Source organism: Pan paniscus, chromosome 16 (genome assembly GCF_029289425.2).
Source record: "Pan paniscus chromosome 16, NHGRI_mPanPan1-v2.0_pri, whole genome shotgun sequence".
Lineage (NCBI taxonomy): Eukaryota > Metazoa > Chordata > Mammalia > Primates > Hominidae > Pan > Pan paniscus.
This window is the reverse complement of record NC_073265.2, coordinates 19,738,041-19,753,001: the sequence shown is the minus strand read 5'-3', so window position 1 is coordinate 19,753,001 and position 14,961 is coordinate 19,738,041. Positions and strand designations below refer to the sequence as shown.

The following is a 14,961-nucleotide window of genomic DNA, read 5'->3' as shown; positions in this document are numbered from 1 at the left end:
GTGGTACAATATCAGCTCACTGCAACCTCTGCCTCCTGGCTCCAAGCACTGCTCTCGCCTCAACCACCTGAGTAGCTAGGACTGCAGGCACATGCCACCACGCCTAGCTAATTTTTGCATTTTTTTGTAGAGTCAGGGTTTCGCCATGTTGCCCAGTCTGGTCTTCAACTCCTGGACTCAAGCAATCCGCCCACCTCAGCTTCCCAAAGTACTGGGATTACAGGCGTGAGCCACCGCGCTTGGCCAAGAGGACATTTTCTATATACTTACTGAAGGGCCATTAAAACACGTTTGGGTTCATGTTTTACTAGATTTCAGCTCTTAACAGTGTTTAAAGCAAATGGATTGTTTTTAATCCATGTACATGATGAAATGTCAAGTAACTAAAATTTTTTTTTTTTTTTTTTTTTTTGAGACAGAGTCTTGCTCTATCACCCAGGCTGGAGTGCAGTGGCATGATCTCAGCTCACTGCAACCTCCGCCTTCCAGGTTCAGGTGATTCTCCTGCCTCAGCCTCCCAAGTAGCTGGGACTACAGGCGCACACCACCACGCCTGGCTAATTTTTGTATTTTTAGTAGAGATGGGGTTTCACCATATTGGCCAGGCTGGTCTTGAACTCCTGACCTCGTGATCCGCCTGCCTTCGGCCTCCCAAAGTGCTGGGATTACAGATATGAGTCACCACTGCGCCTGGCCAAAACTGTTAAGAGTATGTGTATTTGGTGCTTAATGAATTTTTACTTATTTGAAATAGAAAATTTTGTAAAACTTTACAAAATGCCCTATGCTGTTACACAGCTTAGCCATTTCTTGATGATTCAAGCCGCCACTGTGGCAGGGAATGCCACCTGGCTGTGATGTAGTCATGGCCTCCTGACTGCTATATTCTTGTCCTAATAACATTCATTGTTTGCCTTTTTAATAATTTCCAAATAAATTCTTAGGGGTTTTTTTTTGGTAGAAAATTTGGAGAGTACTGAAAGGTACAGAACAAGGAATCAGACATTTCCCATCATCCAGCCACTCTGTGTCTGGGGTTATTTCCTCCAGCGAACTGTTGTGTATACACTGCTGTGGTAGCCTGCTGCCATCAATCAGCTGAGATGAGAGTCCTTTCTCCACATTGCTAAATGTGACTGTGCTTCATAGAAATGGTCTGGGCTGCCTTCCAGAGGAGCTCCATGTCTTCCTCACGATGCGGTGGTTGGCTGTCACCCTGTAGCCTTGTGTTGCCTCAGTTTACTGTGGTGGGAAGCCAGATGACTAGGCTGCACCAGCCCAGAGTCCGGGCTAGAGGTGGACTCCTGTGAAGAGGGGTCTCCTGTGTACATGGTCTCCATGGTTTTAGCCACATGCTAGGACCACAGGGAGTTGATCCCTTCTTTCCTACCTTGAGTCTGTGGTCTGTGATTTGAGATCACTGGCTCAGTGAAGTGTAGCTCCCCACTTACTTACGAAGTAAGTTATAAAATTGGTGGCAGTGATTTCCATCCAAAGATTTTGTTTATCCACTTACCAACAGGTAACTACTTAAATGTACTGACCGTGTGCTCATAAAAGTAAAATACTGTAATTATAGAAATAAATTCAACATGTTTAAGACTTTCTAGTATCATGTTAGTGAAACTTCTCTTAATAACATTCTTATTGCCCAAAGGGCACGGCTTCCTTGGGGTCCTAAGGCAGAGGGCACCTGAGAAGCACACTCCTTGTTCATGGGGACTATGGGGCTTCTCTGAGCTCAAAGGCCAGGAGCGTCTCCTCTCTTGAAGTGAAAGTGCCACTCTGGTGGGTTTTGAGGGCTGCAGTACAGAACATTTAACCTGTATAATGATGAGTGGCTGATCCGAAAAAAGGCATTCATGAGAAAATCTTTAGTTTTGCAAATATTTATTTATTTATTTTGCAGGAATTTGCTATAAGCAAAAATATCCAATTGGGTGATGAGAAGGGCTTAAAATTCCCCTCTGTTTGGGACTGGTCTCTCCAGTTTACAGCAAAGGATCGCACCCTTTTCCATAACCCCTTCTACATTGGAAAGAGCACACCTTGTATACAGAATGGCTCCGTGAAGTCTTTTAAACGGACAAAGGTAAATCACAGGTAACAAAACGTGATGTTGGCTCACACGTAATCAAACACCTCTTTTTCAGAACAGAGAGCGTTAAAAGTAAAGGCACTTCCAAGAGTAACACTGCTAATGCGGGTTTCTGAGGGGTCATTCCCTTTTTAACTCAAATGACTGTATCCCAACTTTCTTCCTGGTGTCTGAGGCCCACAAAGTCTCAGTACCTGAGAGTGGGCAGATTGCAGCTTTGAGCCCGCAAGCCTGATTTACTAAAGCCCCATTTATCCATTTCTTGATGATTCAAGCCACCACTGTGGCAGGGAATGCCGCCTGGCTGTGATGTAGTCATGGCCTCCTGACTGCTATATTCTTGTCCTAATAACATTCATTGTTTGCCTTTTTAATAATTCCCAAATAAATTCTTGGGATTTTTTTTTGGTAGAAAATTTGCAGAGTACTGAAAGGTATAGAACAAAGAATCAGACATTTGGCCTCCTGACTGCCTCTATTCAGTTTGCCATTGTTCTTGATAGAATCGGCCAGGTCTAGGGTTTTTTCTAGCCCGTCTTAGAACTTATCCTTAAGCAAATTAGTGGACAGGAGGTACTCTCATCCCGCCCCCATTCAGGCTGATAGTAACAGCCTAGGTAGAGTCAACACATAAAGTGTAATTCCAGGGGAGAAGGATTAGAATAAGGACACAAAGGAAGGGAGGAAAATGTTCTTTGAGGCTGAAATGCCATTAATTTTTCATAGTATTGAGTTTATATTTGCCATTGCATCCTTCAATCTTTCTAAAAAGGGAATCCCCGGAACATAATAAAATCTGTTCTGTATAGAAAAGCTACAGCTCCACACTAAGAGGAATGCCGTCTGCCTTAAAGAATGGAATCATCAGTGACCAAGAATTACTTCCAAGGAGAAATTCATTGATATTAAAACCAAAACCAGATCCAGCTCAGCAAACCGACAGCCAGAACAGTGATACGGAGCAGTATTTTAGAGAATGGTTTTCCAAACCCGCCAACCTGCACGGTGTTATTCTGCCACGTGTTTCTGGAACACACATAAAACTGTGGAAACTGTGCTACTTCCGCTGGGTTCCTGAGGCCCAGATCAGCCTGGGTGGCTCCATCACAGCCTTTCACAAGCTCTCCCTCCTGGCTGATGAAGTCGACGTGCTGAGCAGGATGCTGCGGCAACAGCGCAGTGGCCCCCTGGAGGCCTGCTATGGGGAGCTGGGCCAGAGCAGGATGTACTTCAACGCCAGCGGCCCTCACCACACCGACACCTCGAGGACACCGGAGTTTCTCTCCTCCTCATTTCCATTTTCTCCTGTAGGGAATCTGTGCAGACGAAGCATTTTAGGAACACCATTAAGCAAATTTTTAAGTGGGGCCAAAATATGGTTGTCTACTGAGACATTAGCAAATGAAGACTAAAATAGGGTGTTTTCTGAGCATTTTGAGGGAAGCTGTCAACTTTTTTCCTCTGAATTAAAATTGCTAACCTAGGCGTTTGAATCTCTAATAACTTTATATGTAAGAAGAATAGTTGGAATTTGCACTAATATTTAAAAACATGTTGAATCATGCTTCTTTCACACTTATTTTATTTTAAGAGCGATGTAAATTTTGTTCCTGTCCTCTTTCTGTCATTACAGGTCTGGCTCTTGTAACCGTGATCAAACTGTTCATGTTGTCTGCTACATTTTTGTCTCCATCCATTTTTCCTACCACCTCCTGAAGGCTATCTGATAGTCACATTAGCAGCCCCAGGCAGCAGACAACAGGAAAGTTAGGAAATTTGTGTTTCGTGTCATTTTTAGGAGCATCTGATAAAACCTCCAGCAGGTTTTAGGAAGTATTCATGTATTTTTCTGGTTACTTTCTGTCATCTCTAATTGAACTCCCCTGATGAAGGTTCAGTGTTCTGGGGCCAGAATTTATGATTTTAGATCACCTTCTTTGCAACCTTAGATCACTGTGTTTTGAAATCATGAGTTTGCTTTTAACTTCATAGGGTTAACTTTAAAATGATATGCACTGTTAATTTTAAAGCATTTGCTGCAGATAATTAAACTTAGAAGTGCCTTTGACTTTAAGATACAAATATTACAGAAGAAAATATAATAATTTCACTTTTTAAAATTGGGGTGGGAAAATCCCACTGCATATTTGAAATAGGCTTTTCATACTAAGCTTCATAGCCAGGAGTCCCCAAAGTCTTATTCCTCTGAAAGCCACTGGGGAGTGGCCTGTGGGGTGCTGATTCCACAGAGGTGCATGCTGTAGACAGGAGAGTGCCATCTATGCCAAAACCCGCCCTCAAAAACAAGGCTTGCTGGGAGGCGTGCTGGGCTTGGCCGTCAGTATTTCCAGTGTGGTAAACTATTGCTGGCACTTCCCCCTGGAAATAACTAATGAGGTTACGAGTTGGGCACCTGCACAGATGTCCTTCTCTCATAGTTCCTAATGCTTAGGAATAGAGGAGAAATAAAAAATGGATTCTCTCAAAGCACTGCCATTTGAATAGCAACAGAAGTGCTCCCCCAGCCCCCAACTTTGGACAGCAAAGTTGAGGAGAATGAGCAGACACAGTTGTTTGCTTGATCTGAATCTCTCCTCTTAAGTAAAGTATTTCCAAACTGTGTGACAAGAGCCTACCTACCACTGTAGAGGTCAAAGCTGAAGCTTCTTACAGCAGTGAAACGGGGCACCACCTCCCCCACACTCCTCATTCCCCGCTTAAAACATGGATACTTTCAAATTTGACTGTTTCTTAAACTGCCATCCTAAGATACGGAAAATTTTTATAGGAAAGTGTCTAGTTAGCTTATTTCCTTTTCTAAAACAAGTGTTTTCAAGATAACTGTATTTTACCTTTATATGTACTGAATAGCTGTTTCTTTTTGAATTATTTGCCTTTTAAAATTTGATAATGTCTCTGGATATAACAGGACAGGAGTTCTTAAAAAATATCTTAAGAAATTCACTTTATGGGTAAACCCAAGGTTTTTGCCAACTTGTTGCCTAGAAAATAAGGGCTAGTTTCAGTTTATACAAATAGAATTATTAAACATTTTACAGTCCTTGATTAGAAACCAGACCCAATCTCCTTATAACACCACAGCATATCCTACCTTTGACAGTGTAATCACAATTCTCCCTTTTTCATTTAGCTGCTTTTTTATTATTACTAAATGTTTTGGATTGAGCATTTTTCCCTCTGTAATTTTCTTCCCTCACGTTTATTTTATTTTAACTCTTGTAGTATTTTATTGTTGTTAATTTACAAGTTTAAAAATATTAGGTACTATTAATAATGGTTAAAAATAGAAAAATGCATATTTTTGTATGATCAATCAAATGTAAAATACTTTTATTTTTGCTGGACAGTTGTTATATCATGATTATTGTGCCACAGTTTATTGTGCATAATATGAAAAACAACTATGACAGCCTTCAGTCGGGCCAGGGTAAAGCTCCTTATACCACCTCTGCCGTCAGAGGGATATGTGGTGACAGCAGTGGTGTGGCTGCACAGGGCGCACTAGAGAGAGCTCAGCACCCCTGCTGCCCGCCAGCAGAGCCCGTGCTGAGGGAACGCCGCACAGATGCTGATGCGCTGGGTGAAATTTCTAGTATTGAACGTAAAGGTGTACAGTGTCTTGCTGTTATTTTATGATGGAAACTGATTTTGAAACCAAAAATAGCTAACTAACTTTATTTAAGGAGAGGATATTAATTTGTACTAACAGAGGGTGAAAGCTGTTCACATTTGTCAACAAAATCTGCTTGCTGCAGTAGTAACCTCAAGTGGTTAAAACTTGATTTCCCAAGAAAACTAAAACCTTTGTGCCTAAAATTGATGACTTGAGTTCAAGTGGGATGAGCAAGAAGATGTGTTATCTTGTTGTTCAACAGTATTGAGTGTGAAGGAAATTTTGATGGCTTAATAAAATTCCACAGCGACTGTTTGTTGTTGTCAGTATGAAATCATCTACTGGAACACAGTGATTGATAGAAGAGGTGAAGGCATCTTCTCCCACCCATACTTCTGTGTCATCCATGGGATGTTTCTGCTTGCCCTCTAAAGCCAGGTAGTGATCAGTAACTTTTTTTAACAGCAATTCGGAAGTGGCTAAAGTTAAGGCCATGTGGATATTGATAGATCATGCCCTAACTGGTCCTTCCATTCAATAAATAAATATAAAAACTGGGGAGTAATATTCCCCCAAGAAGGCTTCAAAGAAGTCGAGAGACAGACTGGGGTTCCAGTCCCTGACTCCCGGGCCTGGCGCATGGATAAATCACCTTTCTACCACACCCCCTTGCCCAGCCTGAGACCCTCCCACAATGGTGATGAGCAGCCGATTTGACTGTACTGTCAACAGAGAAAATACCCCTATCTAGTTATTAGGGATGGTCCCAGGGAGATGGACAATGAAGGACAACTGCCTCTGATAAAGACTTCATTCCTTTCATGATCCGGGCCCAATCAGTAGAACAAGCATTTACATGTTATAAATCAACACAACTTCATGAGAATGTTTTGATTCCTAAAGAAATTGGAATTTCAACTGTTTCAGCCCTTCTTAGATAATCATAAAACAAAGTTTAACAGCTAAATGTGTATAGGGCAGTAAAGAAAAACTTAATTCAAGAATCTCGGTTTCCCATATATAATTACTTGAAGGAAACATTGGTTATGCTACTTTTTTAATTTTTTTTTTTTTTTTTTTTGAGACAGAGTCTCGCTCTGTCTCCCAGGCTGGAGTGCAGCAGTGCAATCTCGGCTCACTGCAAGCTCCACCTCCCGGGTTCACGCCATCCTCCTGCCTCAGCCTCCCGAGTAGCTGGGACCACAGGCGTGTGCCACCAAGCCCAGCCAATTTTTTGTATTTTTAGTAGAGATGGGTTTCACCATGTTGGCCAGGATGGTCTCGATCTCTTGACCTCATGATGCGCCTGCCTCGCTCAGCCTCCCAAAGTGCTGGGATTACAGGCATGAGCCACTGTGCCCAGCCGCTACTTTTTTATAAAAAAACCTAAAGATGAATCATCACTTGTTTTTGAGTTTTCCAGCTTCTTGCACATCTAATCATATAGATGCATCCAGCTCCAATAATGGTCAACAAAATTTTTCTCTTTTAAAAAAGTTCATTATGAGCTGGGTACAGTGGCTCAATGCCTGTAATCCCCAGCACTTTGGGAGGCCAAGGCGAGTAGGTCAGTTGAGGTCAGAAGTTCCAGACCAACCTGGCCAACCAACATGGTGAAACCCCGTCTCTACTAAAAATACAAAATTTAGCCAGGCATGGTGGCGCACACCTGTAGTCCCAGCTACTGGGGAGCCTGAGGCAGGAGAATCACTTGAACCTAGCAGGCGGAGGTTGCAGTGAGCCAAGATCACACCACTGCACTCCAGCCTGGGTGACAGAGCAAGACTCTGTCTCAAAAAAAAAAAAAAAAAAAAAAAGGCCGGGCGCGGTGGCTCACGCCTGTAATCCCAGCACTTTGGGAGGCCGAGGCGGGCGGATCACGAGGTCAGGAGATCGAGACCATCCTGGCTAACACGGTGAAACCCCGTCTCTACTAAAAATACAAAAAATTAGCCGGGCGTGGTAGCGGGAGCCTGTAGTCCCAGCTACTCGGGAGGCTGAGGCAGGAGAATGGCGTGAACCCGGGAGGCGGAGCTTGCAGTGAGCCGAGATCGCGCCACTGCACTCCAGCCTGGGCGACAGAGCGAGACTCCGTCTCAAAAAAAAAAAAAAAAAAAGTTTATTACCCACTGTGTGGAATCAATGAGTGTATTCAAGCAAACACTGTTTTGTGATATGCAGACACTGTACAATGACAAGTGAAACTATCAGGTTTATAATGCACGATAACAAAATTAAATAAAACATGTTTTATACTCTTGAAAATCTTACATTAATGTATGACCAAATATCCCCAATTCCATACCTTTTAGCTAAGGCTTTGGCTCTTAGCTCCAACTGCAACCACATGGCAGACTTCTACTTCAGCCCCCAGCTTCTGCAGTTCAGCCAGCCAGATCATCTGCTTATGTGAAAGACGATCATTGGGGCCTTTAACTTCCACCAGCTGGAAAAGAAATTTTTAAAAGTTGTTATTAGTATCTTACTGAATGAAAAGCCATTCAAGTAAGTTGTAGTTGTCACTGACAACTATTTAAATGGCTCTTCTGCTCTCTCACTGTATTTGTAAGTGTAACACAAATATACGGATGGTCCTTCACTTAAAATGGTTCACCTTAGGATTTTTTGACTTAAAAATGGTGCAAAAGTGATATACATTCAAAAGAAACCATACTCTGAGTGTTGATCTTTTCCCAGTATGATACTCCATGCTGGGCAGCAGCAGTGAGCCACAGCTCCCAGTCAGCCACACGATCATGAGGATAACCAGTACTCTACGGTTTGCAGTGAACTACATGATCTGCCCAACTGTAGGCTAATGCACGCATTCTGAGCACATTTAAGGTAGGCTAAGCTAAGCTATGAGGTTTGGTGGGATAAATATGTTAAATGCATTTTCAACTTACAATATTTTCAGTTGATGTGTAGGATTTATCAGGACATAAGGCCATCATAAGTTGAGAAGCGTCTGTATGTAGCTAAGAAATTTATTCAGAAATTCTTCTATTCTGTAGAAACTAGACAGTTCTTCACAGAGGATGAGTAAACTGATTCTTAGTATAGCAAATGAAAAATTGTTTTACAGCATGCACTGGATTTTACTTCCTTGCTTAAAACCCTCCGATTACTCTGTTACATTTTCAATTAAATCTAACCTTCTTGCCATGACCAGTCTCTTCCCTACCCCAAGGCCCTCACTTCCACTTGCTACTTGCTGTTCCCGCTGCCTGGGACATTTCTCCCTGTTCTTGACATGCCTGACTTCTTACCTTTCAATGCTCAGCTTAAACTGATCTGGAGAGGTCACAGCTCTAAGTATATCCTCCCTATGCACTTCTTTCATGGCATTCATAAGATAAAAATATATACTACATGTCATCTTCATGAAGGCAAGAATTGTGTGTTTTGTTCACTACACATCACTAGACTTGAAGACACAGCAATAAAAACTATTCTAGGTAAAATATAGAAAAAAATTGTTTAAATACAGCATTTAACAGCCTAAGGGACATTTAATTAGAGTCCCCAAAGGAACGAGAAAAAAAATACTTAAAGAAAAAATGGCCAAAAATTTTCCAAATTTGATGAAAACAATAAACCCAAAGATTGAAGAAAATCAATGAATCCCAGGCACACAAATGTAACGGCACCCTAGGAAATATCACAACTGTATAATCAGGGGATATAGTCAAAGCAGCCAGAATTTTTAAAGCCAGAGGAAAAAAAAAGATTCTTTGATTGGAAACCATGCTAGTTAGAAGACAGTAGACTAATATTTTTAAAGTATTGAAAAATAACTGTTAACATAAAATTCATTGCACGGAGAAAATATCTTTCAAAAACAAAGGTGAAATAAAGGCTAAGACATACAAAACCTAAATACAGCCATCCCTCAGTATCCATGGGGGACTGGTTCAAGGACCCCCTCTGTTACCAAAATCCATGGATGCTCAAGTCCCTGATATAAAATGGCATCGCATCTGCATATTCTATGCACATCTTCTCATATACTTTAAATCATCTCTACTTACAATACCTAATATAAATGCTATGAAAATAGTTGTTATGCTGTATTTTTATTTGATTTGTTTATTGTTGTAGTTACTTTTTATTGTTTTTCTTTTTTCCAAATACTTTCAGTCCATGGTTGCATCTACAGAAGCAGAAACCATGGCTACAGAGGGCTAACTACTGTAATTCATTACTAGCAGAACTTCCAGACGTGGAAATTTTTTCTTTTTCTTTTTTTTTTTTTTTTTGAGACAAGGTCTCACTCTGTTGCCCAGGCTGGTATACAGTGGTATGATCTCAGCACACTGCAGCCTTGACCTCCCAGGCTCAAGCAGTTCTCTCACCTCAGCCTCCCAAGCAGCTGGGACTACAAGTGCACACCACCACACCCAGCTAATTTGTTTATCGTTTTGTAGAGATGAGGTCTCACTGTGTTTGCCCAAGCTGGTCTCCAACTCCTGAGCCCAAGCAATCCGCCCACCTCAGCCTCCCAAAGTGCTGGAATTACAGGCGTGAAAGGAAATTCTTCAAGCAGGAGAATGAGACTACACAGAAACCTGGATCTATACAAAAGAATAGCAAGCACTGGAAATGCTATGTACATGAGTAAATATAGACTCATTAATCAACTGTAGAAAGCAAAAATAATATGTTATAGAACATATAACACGTAGAAGTAAAATATATGAAAACACCACAAAGGCTGGAAGGGAAGATATCTATTATTGAAAGGTTCTTTTTACTCTAAAGTGTGTATCACCTGAAGGTGGATAAGTTTAAGATATATAATATACTAACGCAACCACTTAAACACAATGAACAGTTACAGCTAACAAGCCAGCAAAGCTATCAAATGCAATCTTTAAAAATAAGACAGGGCCAGGCACTGTGGCTCATGCCTGCAATCCCAACACTAAGAGACCACGGCAGGTGAACTGCTTGAGCCTGGGGGTTTAAGACCAGCCTGGGCAACATGGTGGAACCCCACCTCTACAAAAAATAAAAAAAATCAGCTGGGCATGATGGTGCATGCCTATAGTTCTGGCTACTCAACAGGCTGAGGCAGAAGAATTGCTTGAGCCTGGGAGATCAAGGCTGCAGCGATCCAGGATCGCACTGCCACTACACTCCAGCCTAGATGACAGTGAGAGTCTGTCTCAAAAAACAAAAAACAAAAAGAAAAGAAATACCACAATTATAATCAGAGATATCAATATTCTCTCAATAATTTATAGAACAAGTAAATAAGAAATCAGTAAGGACACAGACAACTTAAACTAACACTATCAACCAACTTGACCTAATTGACATTTAAAAATACTGCCCACAACAAATGCTAAACACACATTCTTTTCAAGTAAAAACAGAATATTCACCAGGGAAAACCATATTCTGGACCATAAAACAAGTCTCAACAAATTTAGTGGGATTCAAATCATACAAAATATGTCCTCTGAATACAATGGAGTTAAATTACAAATCAATAGCAGAAAGATACCTGAAAATCTCTCAAGTGTTTGGAAATGTAAATGACTCACTTCTAAATAAGCCAAGGATCAAAGAAGAGTCAAAAGGGAAATCAGAAAGTATTGTGAACTGAATGAAAATGAAAACAACTACTAAATTTGTGAGGTTCAGATAAAGCAGCACTGAGAAGGAAATTTGGAGCACTACCTAACTCTATTAGAAAAGAAGTTCTCAAAGCAATCACCATATCTTCCACCTTGAGAAACTAGGAAATAAAAAAAACAAATGAAACCAAAAGCTGATTCTTTGAGAAAATCAGTAAATTGATAAACCTCCTGCCAGACTCATCAGGGAAAAAAGAGAAAAGATACAAATTACCAATATCAAGAATAAGAGCATGACAGAGATAAAGATTCTACAGATATTAAAATACAGTAAGAAACAAATACATGGCCGTGTGCGGTGGCTCACACCTGTAATCCCAGCACTTTGGGAGGCCAAGGTGGGCAGATCACCTGAAGCCAGGAGTTCAGACCAGCCTGGCCAACATGGCAAAACCTCATCTCTACTAAAAATAGAAAAAAAAAAAAAAATTATCCAGGCATGGTGGTGCACAGCTGTAATCCTAGCTACTAGGGAGGCTGAGGCACGAGAATCACTTGAACCAAGGAGGCGGAAGTTGCAGTGAGCTAACTCACGCTACTACACTCCAGTCTGGGCGACAGAGCGAGACTCCATCTCAAAAAAAAAAAAAAAAAGAAAAGAAATATAAACAACTTTAAGACAATACTTCAATGAAATGAACAAATTCCTTGAAAGACACAAACTACCAAAGCGCAATCAAGAAGAAACAGATAATATGAACAGCCTTATGTTGTTTAAAAATAAATTTAATTTATAGCTTTAAATTTTCCTCCCCGCAAAATCTCCAGGCCCATACTGCTTCACTGGGGAATTCTATCAAATGTTTAGGGAATAATACTAATTCTACACCAACTATTCCATCCCACTCTGATGCTGGTATGACTCTGAAACCAAAACCCAACAAAGAGATAATAAGAAAAGAAAAGTACAGCTCAATATCCTTCATGAACATATATGCAAAAATTCTTAATATTTTACAAAATCAACTCCCATTTTTGCTGATCAAAATAATGCTGTTAAGATACCAATTCCTCTCAGATTGGTCTACAGATTCAAAGGAATTCCAATTAAAATCTCAGCTGGCTTTTTTTTTTTTTTTTTTGAGATGGAGTCTCGCTCTGTTGCCCAGGCTGGAGTGCAGTGGCGCAATCTCAGCTCACTGCAAGCTCCACCTCCTGAGTTCAAGCGATTCTCCTGCCTCAGCCTCCCAAGTAGCTGGGACTACAGGCGCCCGCCACCACACCCAGCTAATTTTTTGTATTTTTAGTAGAGACGGGGTTTCACCATGTTAGCCAGGATGGTCTCAATCTCCTGACCTCGTGATCCGCCCACCTCTGTCTCCCGAAGTGCTGGGATTACAGGTGTGAGCCACTGTACCCGGCCTCAGCTGGCTTTTTTTTTTTCTTGGAAACTTAAAATTTGATGTTATAATTCAAATAAAAATGCAAAAGAGCCAAAACAACTTTGAAAAACAAGTCATTATAGGACTTACACTACCTGACTCCAAGATTTATCTAAAGCTACAATAATCAAGAAATACAGACAAACAGATCAATGGAACCGAAGAGTATCCAGAAACAGACCCACATATATATGGGTTACTGATTTTTGACAAAGATACAGAAGGAATTCAGTGGAGGAAGCATGGTCTTCTTGACACATGGAGCTGGAACAAGTGGATATCCACACACCACAAATGAATTCCAGTGCATGCCCCACACTGTATACAAATGGCGTCTCAAATGATCATAAAACTGAATGTAAAACCTAAAACTATAACACTTCTAGAAGAAAACAAAGGAGAAACTCTTTGTGACCTTGGATTAGGCAAGTATTTCTGACATGTGACACCAAAAGCATGATCCACTAGAGAACAAATAAGTTGGATTTTGTCAAACTTTGAAACCTCTGCTCTTCAAAAGACACTATTAAGAAAATGAAAAGACAAGCCATAGACTGGGATGAAATGTCACTGATAAAGGACTTGTATCCAAGATATATAATTTTTTAATCTCAAAACTCAATAATGAGAAAACAAATCACCAGTGATGGGCAGCAGGGCTGGGCTAGTGGACAGCGTTCAAGGAAGTGTTCACTCTCTGAGCTTTTTAAAAAATTTTTTGTGGGTACATAGTAGATGTATATATTTATGGGGTACATGAGATGTTTTGATACAGGCATGCAATGTGAACTAAGCACATCAAGGGGAATGGGGTATCTGTCCCCTCAAGCATTTATCCTTTGAGTTACAAACCATTATACTCTTTAAGTCATTTTAAAATGTACAATTATCGGTAAGCTTCTAAAATAGCTCCTGGTGTCCACACCCGTTGTGACCCCCTCCCTTTGAGTGTCAGCTGGACTAGAGACTCGTTCCTAACCACAGAATACAGCAGGAGTGATGGAACATCACGTCCACATCAAGTCATAAGAGATGGAGTTCTGTCTTGCTCACACCCTGGGGCTCCTCTCACCCGCCTGCTCTGATGAAGCCAGTCGCAGGGGACAGGCCCACAGGAACCCAGGCCCTCGGCCCAAAAGCTCTCAAGGAATTCAATCTTGCCAACAGCCACTCAAGAAATGCCTACTTGTGGCCTCTGATTCAGTTGCTAATAAGGTTACCAACAGGACTTTCCATTCTGCCTCAACTGACCTTAAAGTGACGGCTCTGGGAGTTCCACACCACCAGGTCGGGGAGGCCCCCTCGACAGTGTCGAAAGTCAGCAGCCAGGTGCCTGCACACACCACTGAGCACAGGGCCCCCCAGGCAGGAGACAAGATCCTGAACACAAAACACAGGACAGTTAGCCACTTCCCTCGTGACAGAGAATGGAAATAGGCTCCAGGGATCACGAGACGGAGAAAAGCTCAGTGTATATGTAATTCAGTGCACATGGACCCCAGGCCCACCATGCGCTGTTCTGCTGCTTGTACCAGAGCTGCAGAGCCATGGCTGGAATCCCACTGGCAAGTGGTGGGAGACTGGTCCTCCTGTGGTCAGTTTCCAGGCTTCCGCCAGCGTGGCCATGCTGGGGAGTGCTGAGGAAGACGGATGTGGAGGATGCACTCAGGAACACGACAGCATGGCCTCATAGAGGGCAGCAGTTGAAGGAACACAGAAGGTATCCTCCCTGCCTCAGCCACAGGGCAAGCAAAAGAAAACTGTCAACTCAGGCGTGGCAAAGGCACAGCTGGGGCTTTTCTAACACCCTAGTATGTTTCCATCACTAACAGTGGCATTGGGGCCAGGAGGATAGGGTATTCTCATATATATATATTATATATAATATCTTATATATAGTATATATTATATATTATATATAGTACATAATATATATTATGTATTGTATATATATTATGTATTGTATATATTATATATTATGTATTGTATATAATATATATTGTATATATTATATGTTATGTATTGTATATATTATATATTATGTATTGTATATAATATATATTATGTATTGTATATTATATGAGAATATATATATTCTCATTATATATAATATATAATATATATTACATAATATATATGTTATATATTATATATTATATAATATATAAATAATATATTTATATATTATAAATATACATAAATATA

The 14,961-nt window shown here is 40.9% G+C and overlaps 2 protein-coding genes across 11 annotated transcripts in view; one reads left to right on the top strand and one right to left on the bottom strand.

Annotated features, from left to right (window-relative positions):
- MTMR10 (myotubularin related protein 10) overlaps window positions 1-6,047 on the top strand; it is a 53,005-nt gene extending 46,958 nt beyond the window's left edge. For 2 of the 3 annotated variants that reach the window (XM_003809566.6, XM_008961818.5), the window contains 2 exons: window positions 1,910-2,092; window positions 2,908-6,047. In XM_003809566.6, coding sequence (XP_003809614.1) covers window positions 1,910-2,092; window positions 2,908-3,510 — 786 coding nt within the window. In that variant the 3' untranslated portion in view covers window positions 3,511-6,047. Of the gene's footprint in view, window positions 1-1,909; window positions 2,104-2,907 lie in introns of all 3 variants that reach the window. The other variant, XM_034938451.3, reaches the window with a different exon arrangement.
- The window catches only part of FAN1 (FANCD2 and FANCI associated nuclease 1), a 40,132-nt gene continuing 27,044 nt past the window's right edge, over window positions 1,874-14,961 (bottom strand). For all 8 annotated transcript variants that reach the window (XM_024925612.4, XM_055098800.2, XM_008961823.6 and 5 more), the window contains 3 exons: window positions 14,008-14,136; window positions 8,038-8,178; window positions 1,874-3,414 (listed from right to left, as the gene is read on the bottom strand). In XM_024925612.4, coding sequence (XP_024781380.1) covers window positions 8,041-8,178; window positions 14,008-14,136 — 267 coding nt within the window. In that variant the 3' untranslated portion in view covers window positions 1,874-3,414; window positions 8,038-8,040. The remainder of the gene's footprint in view (window positions 3,415-8,037; window positions 8,179-14,007; window positions 14,137-14,961) is intronic.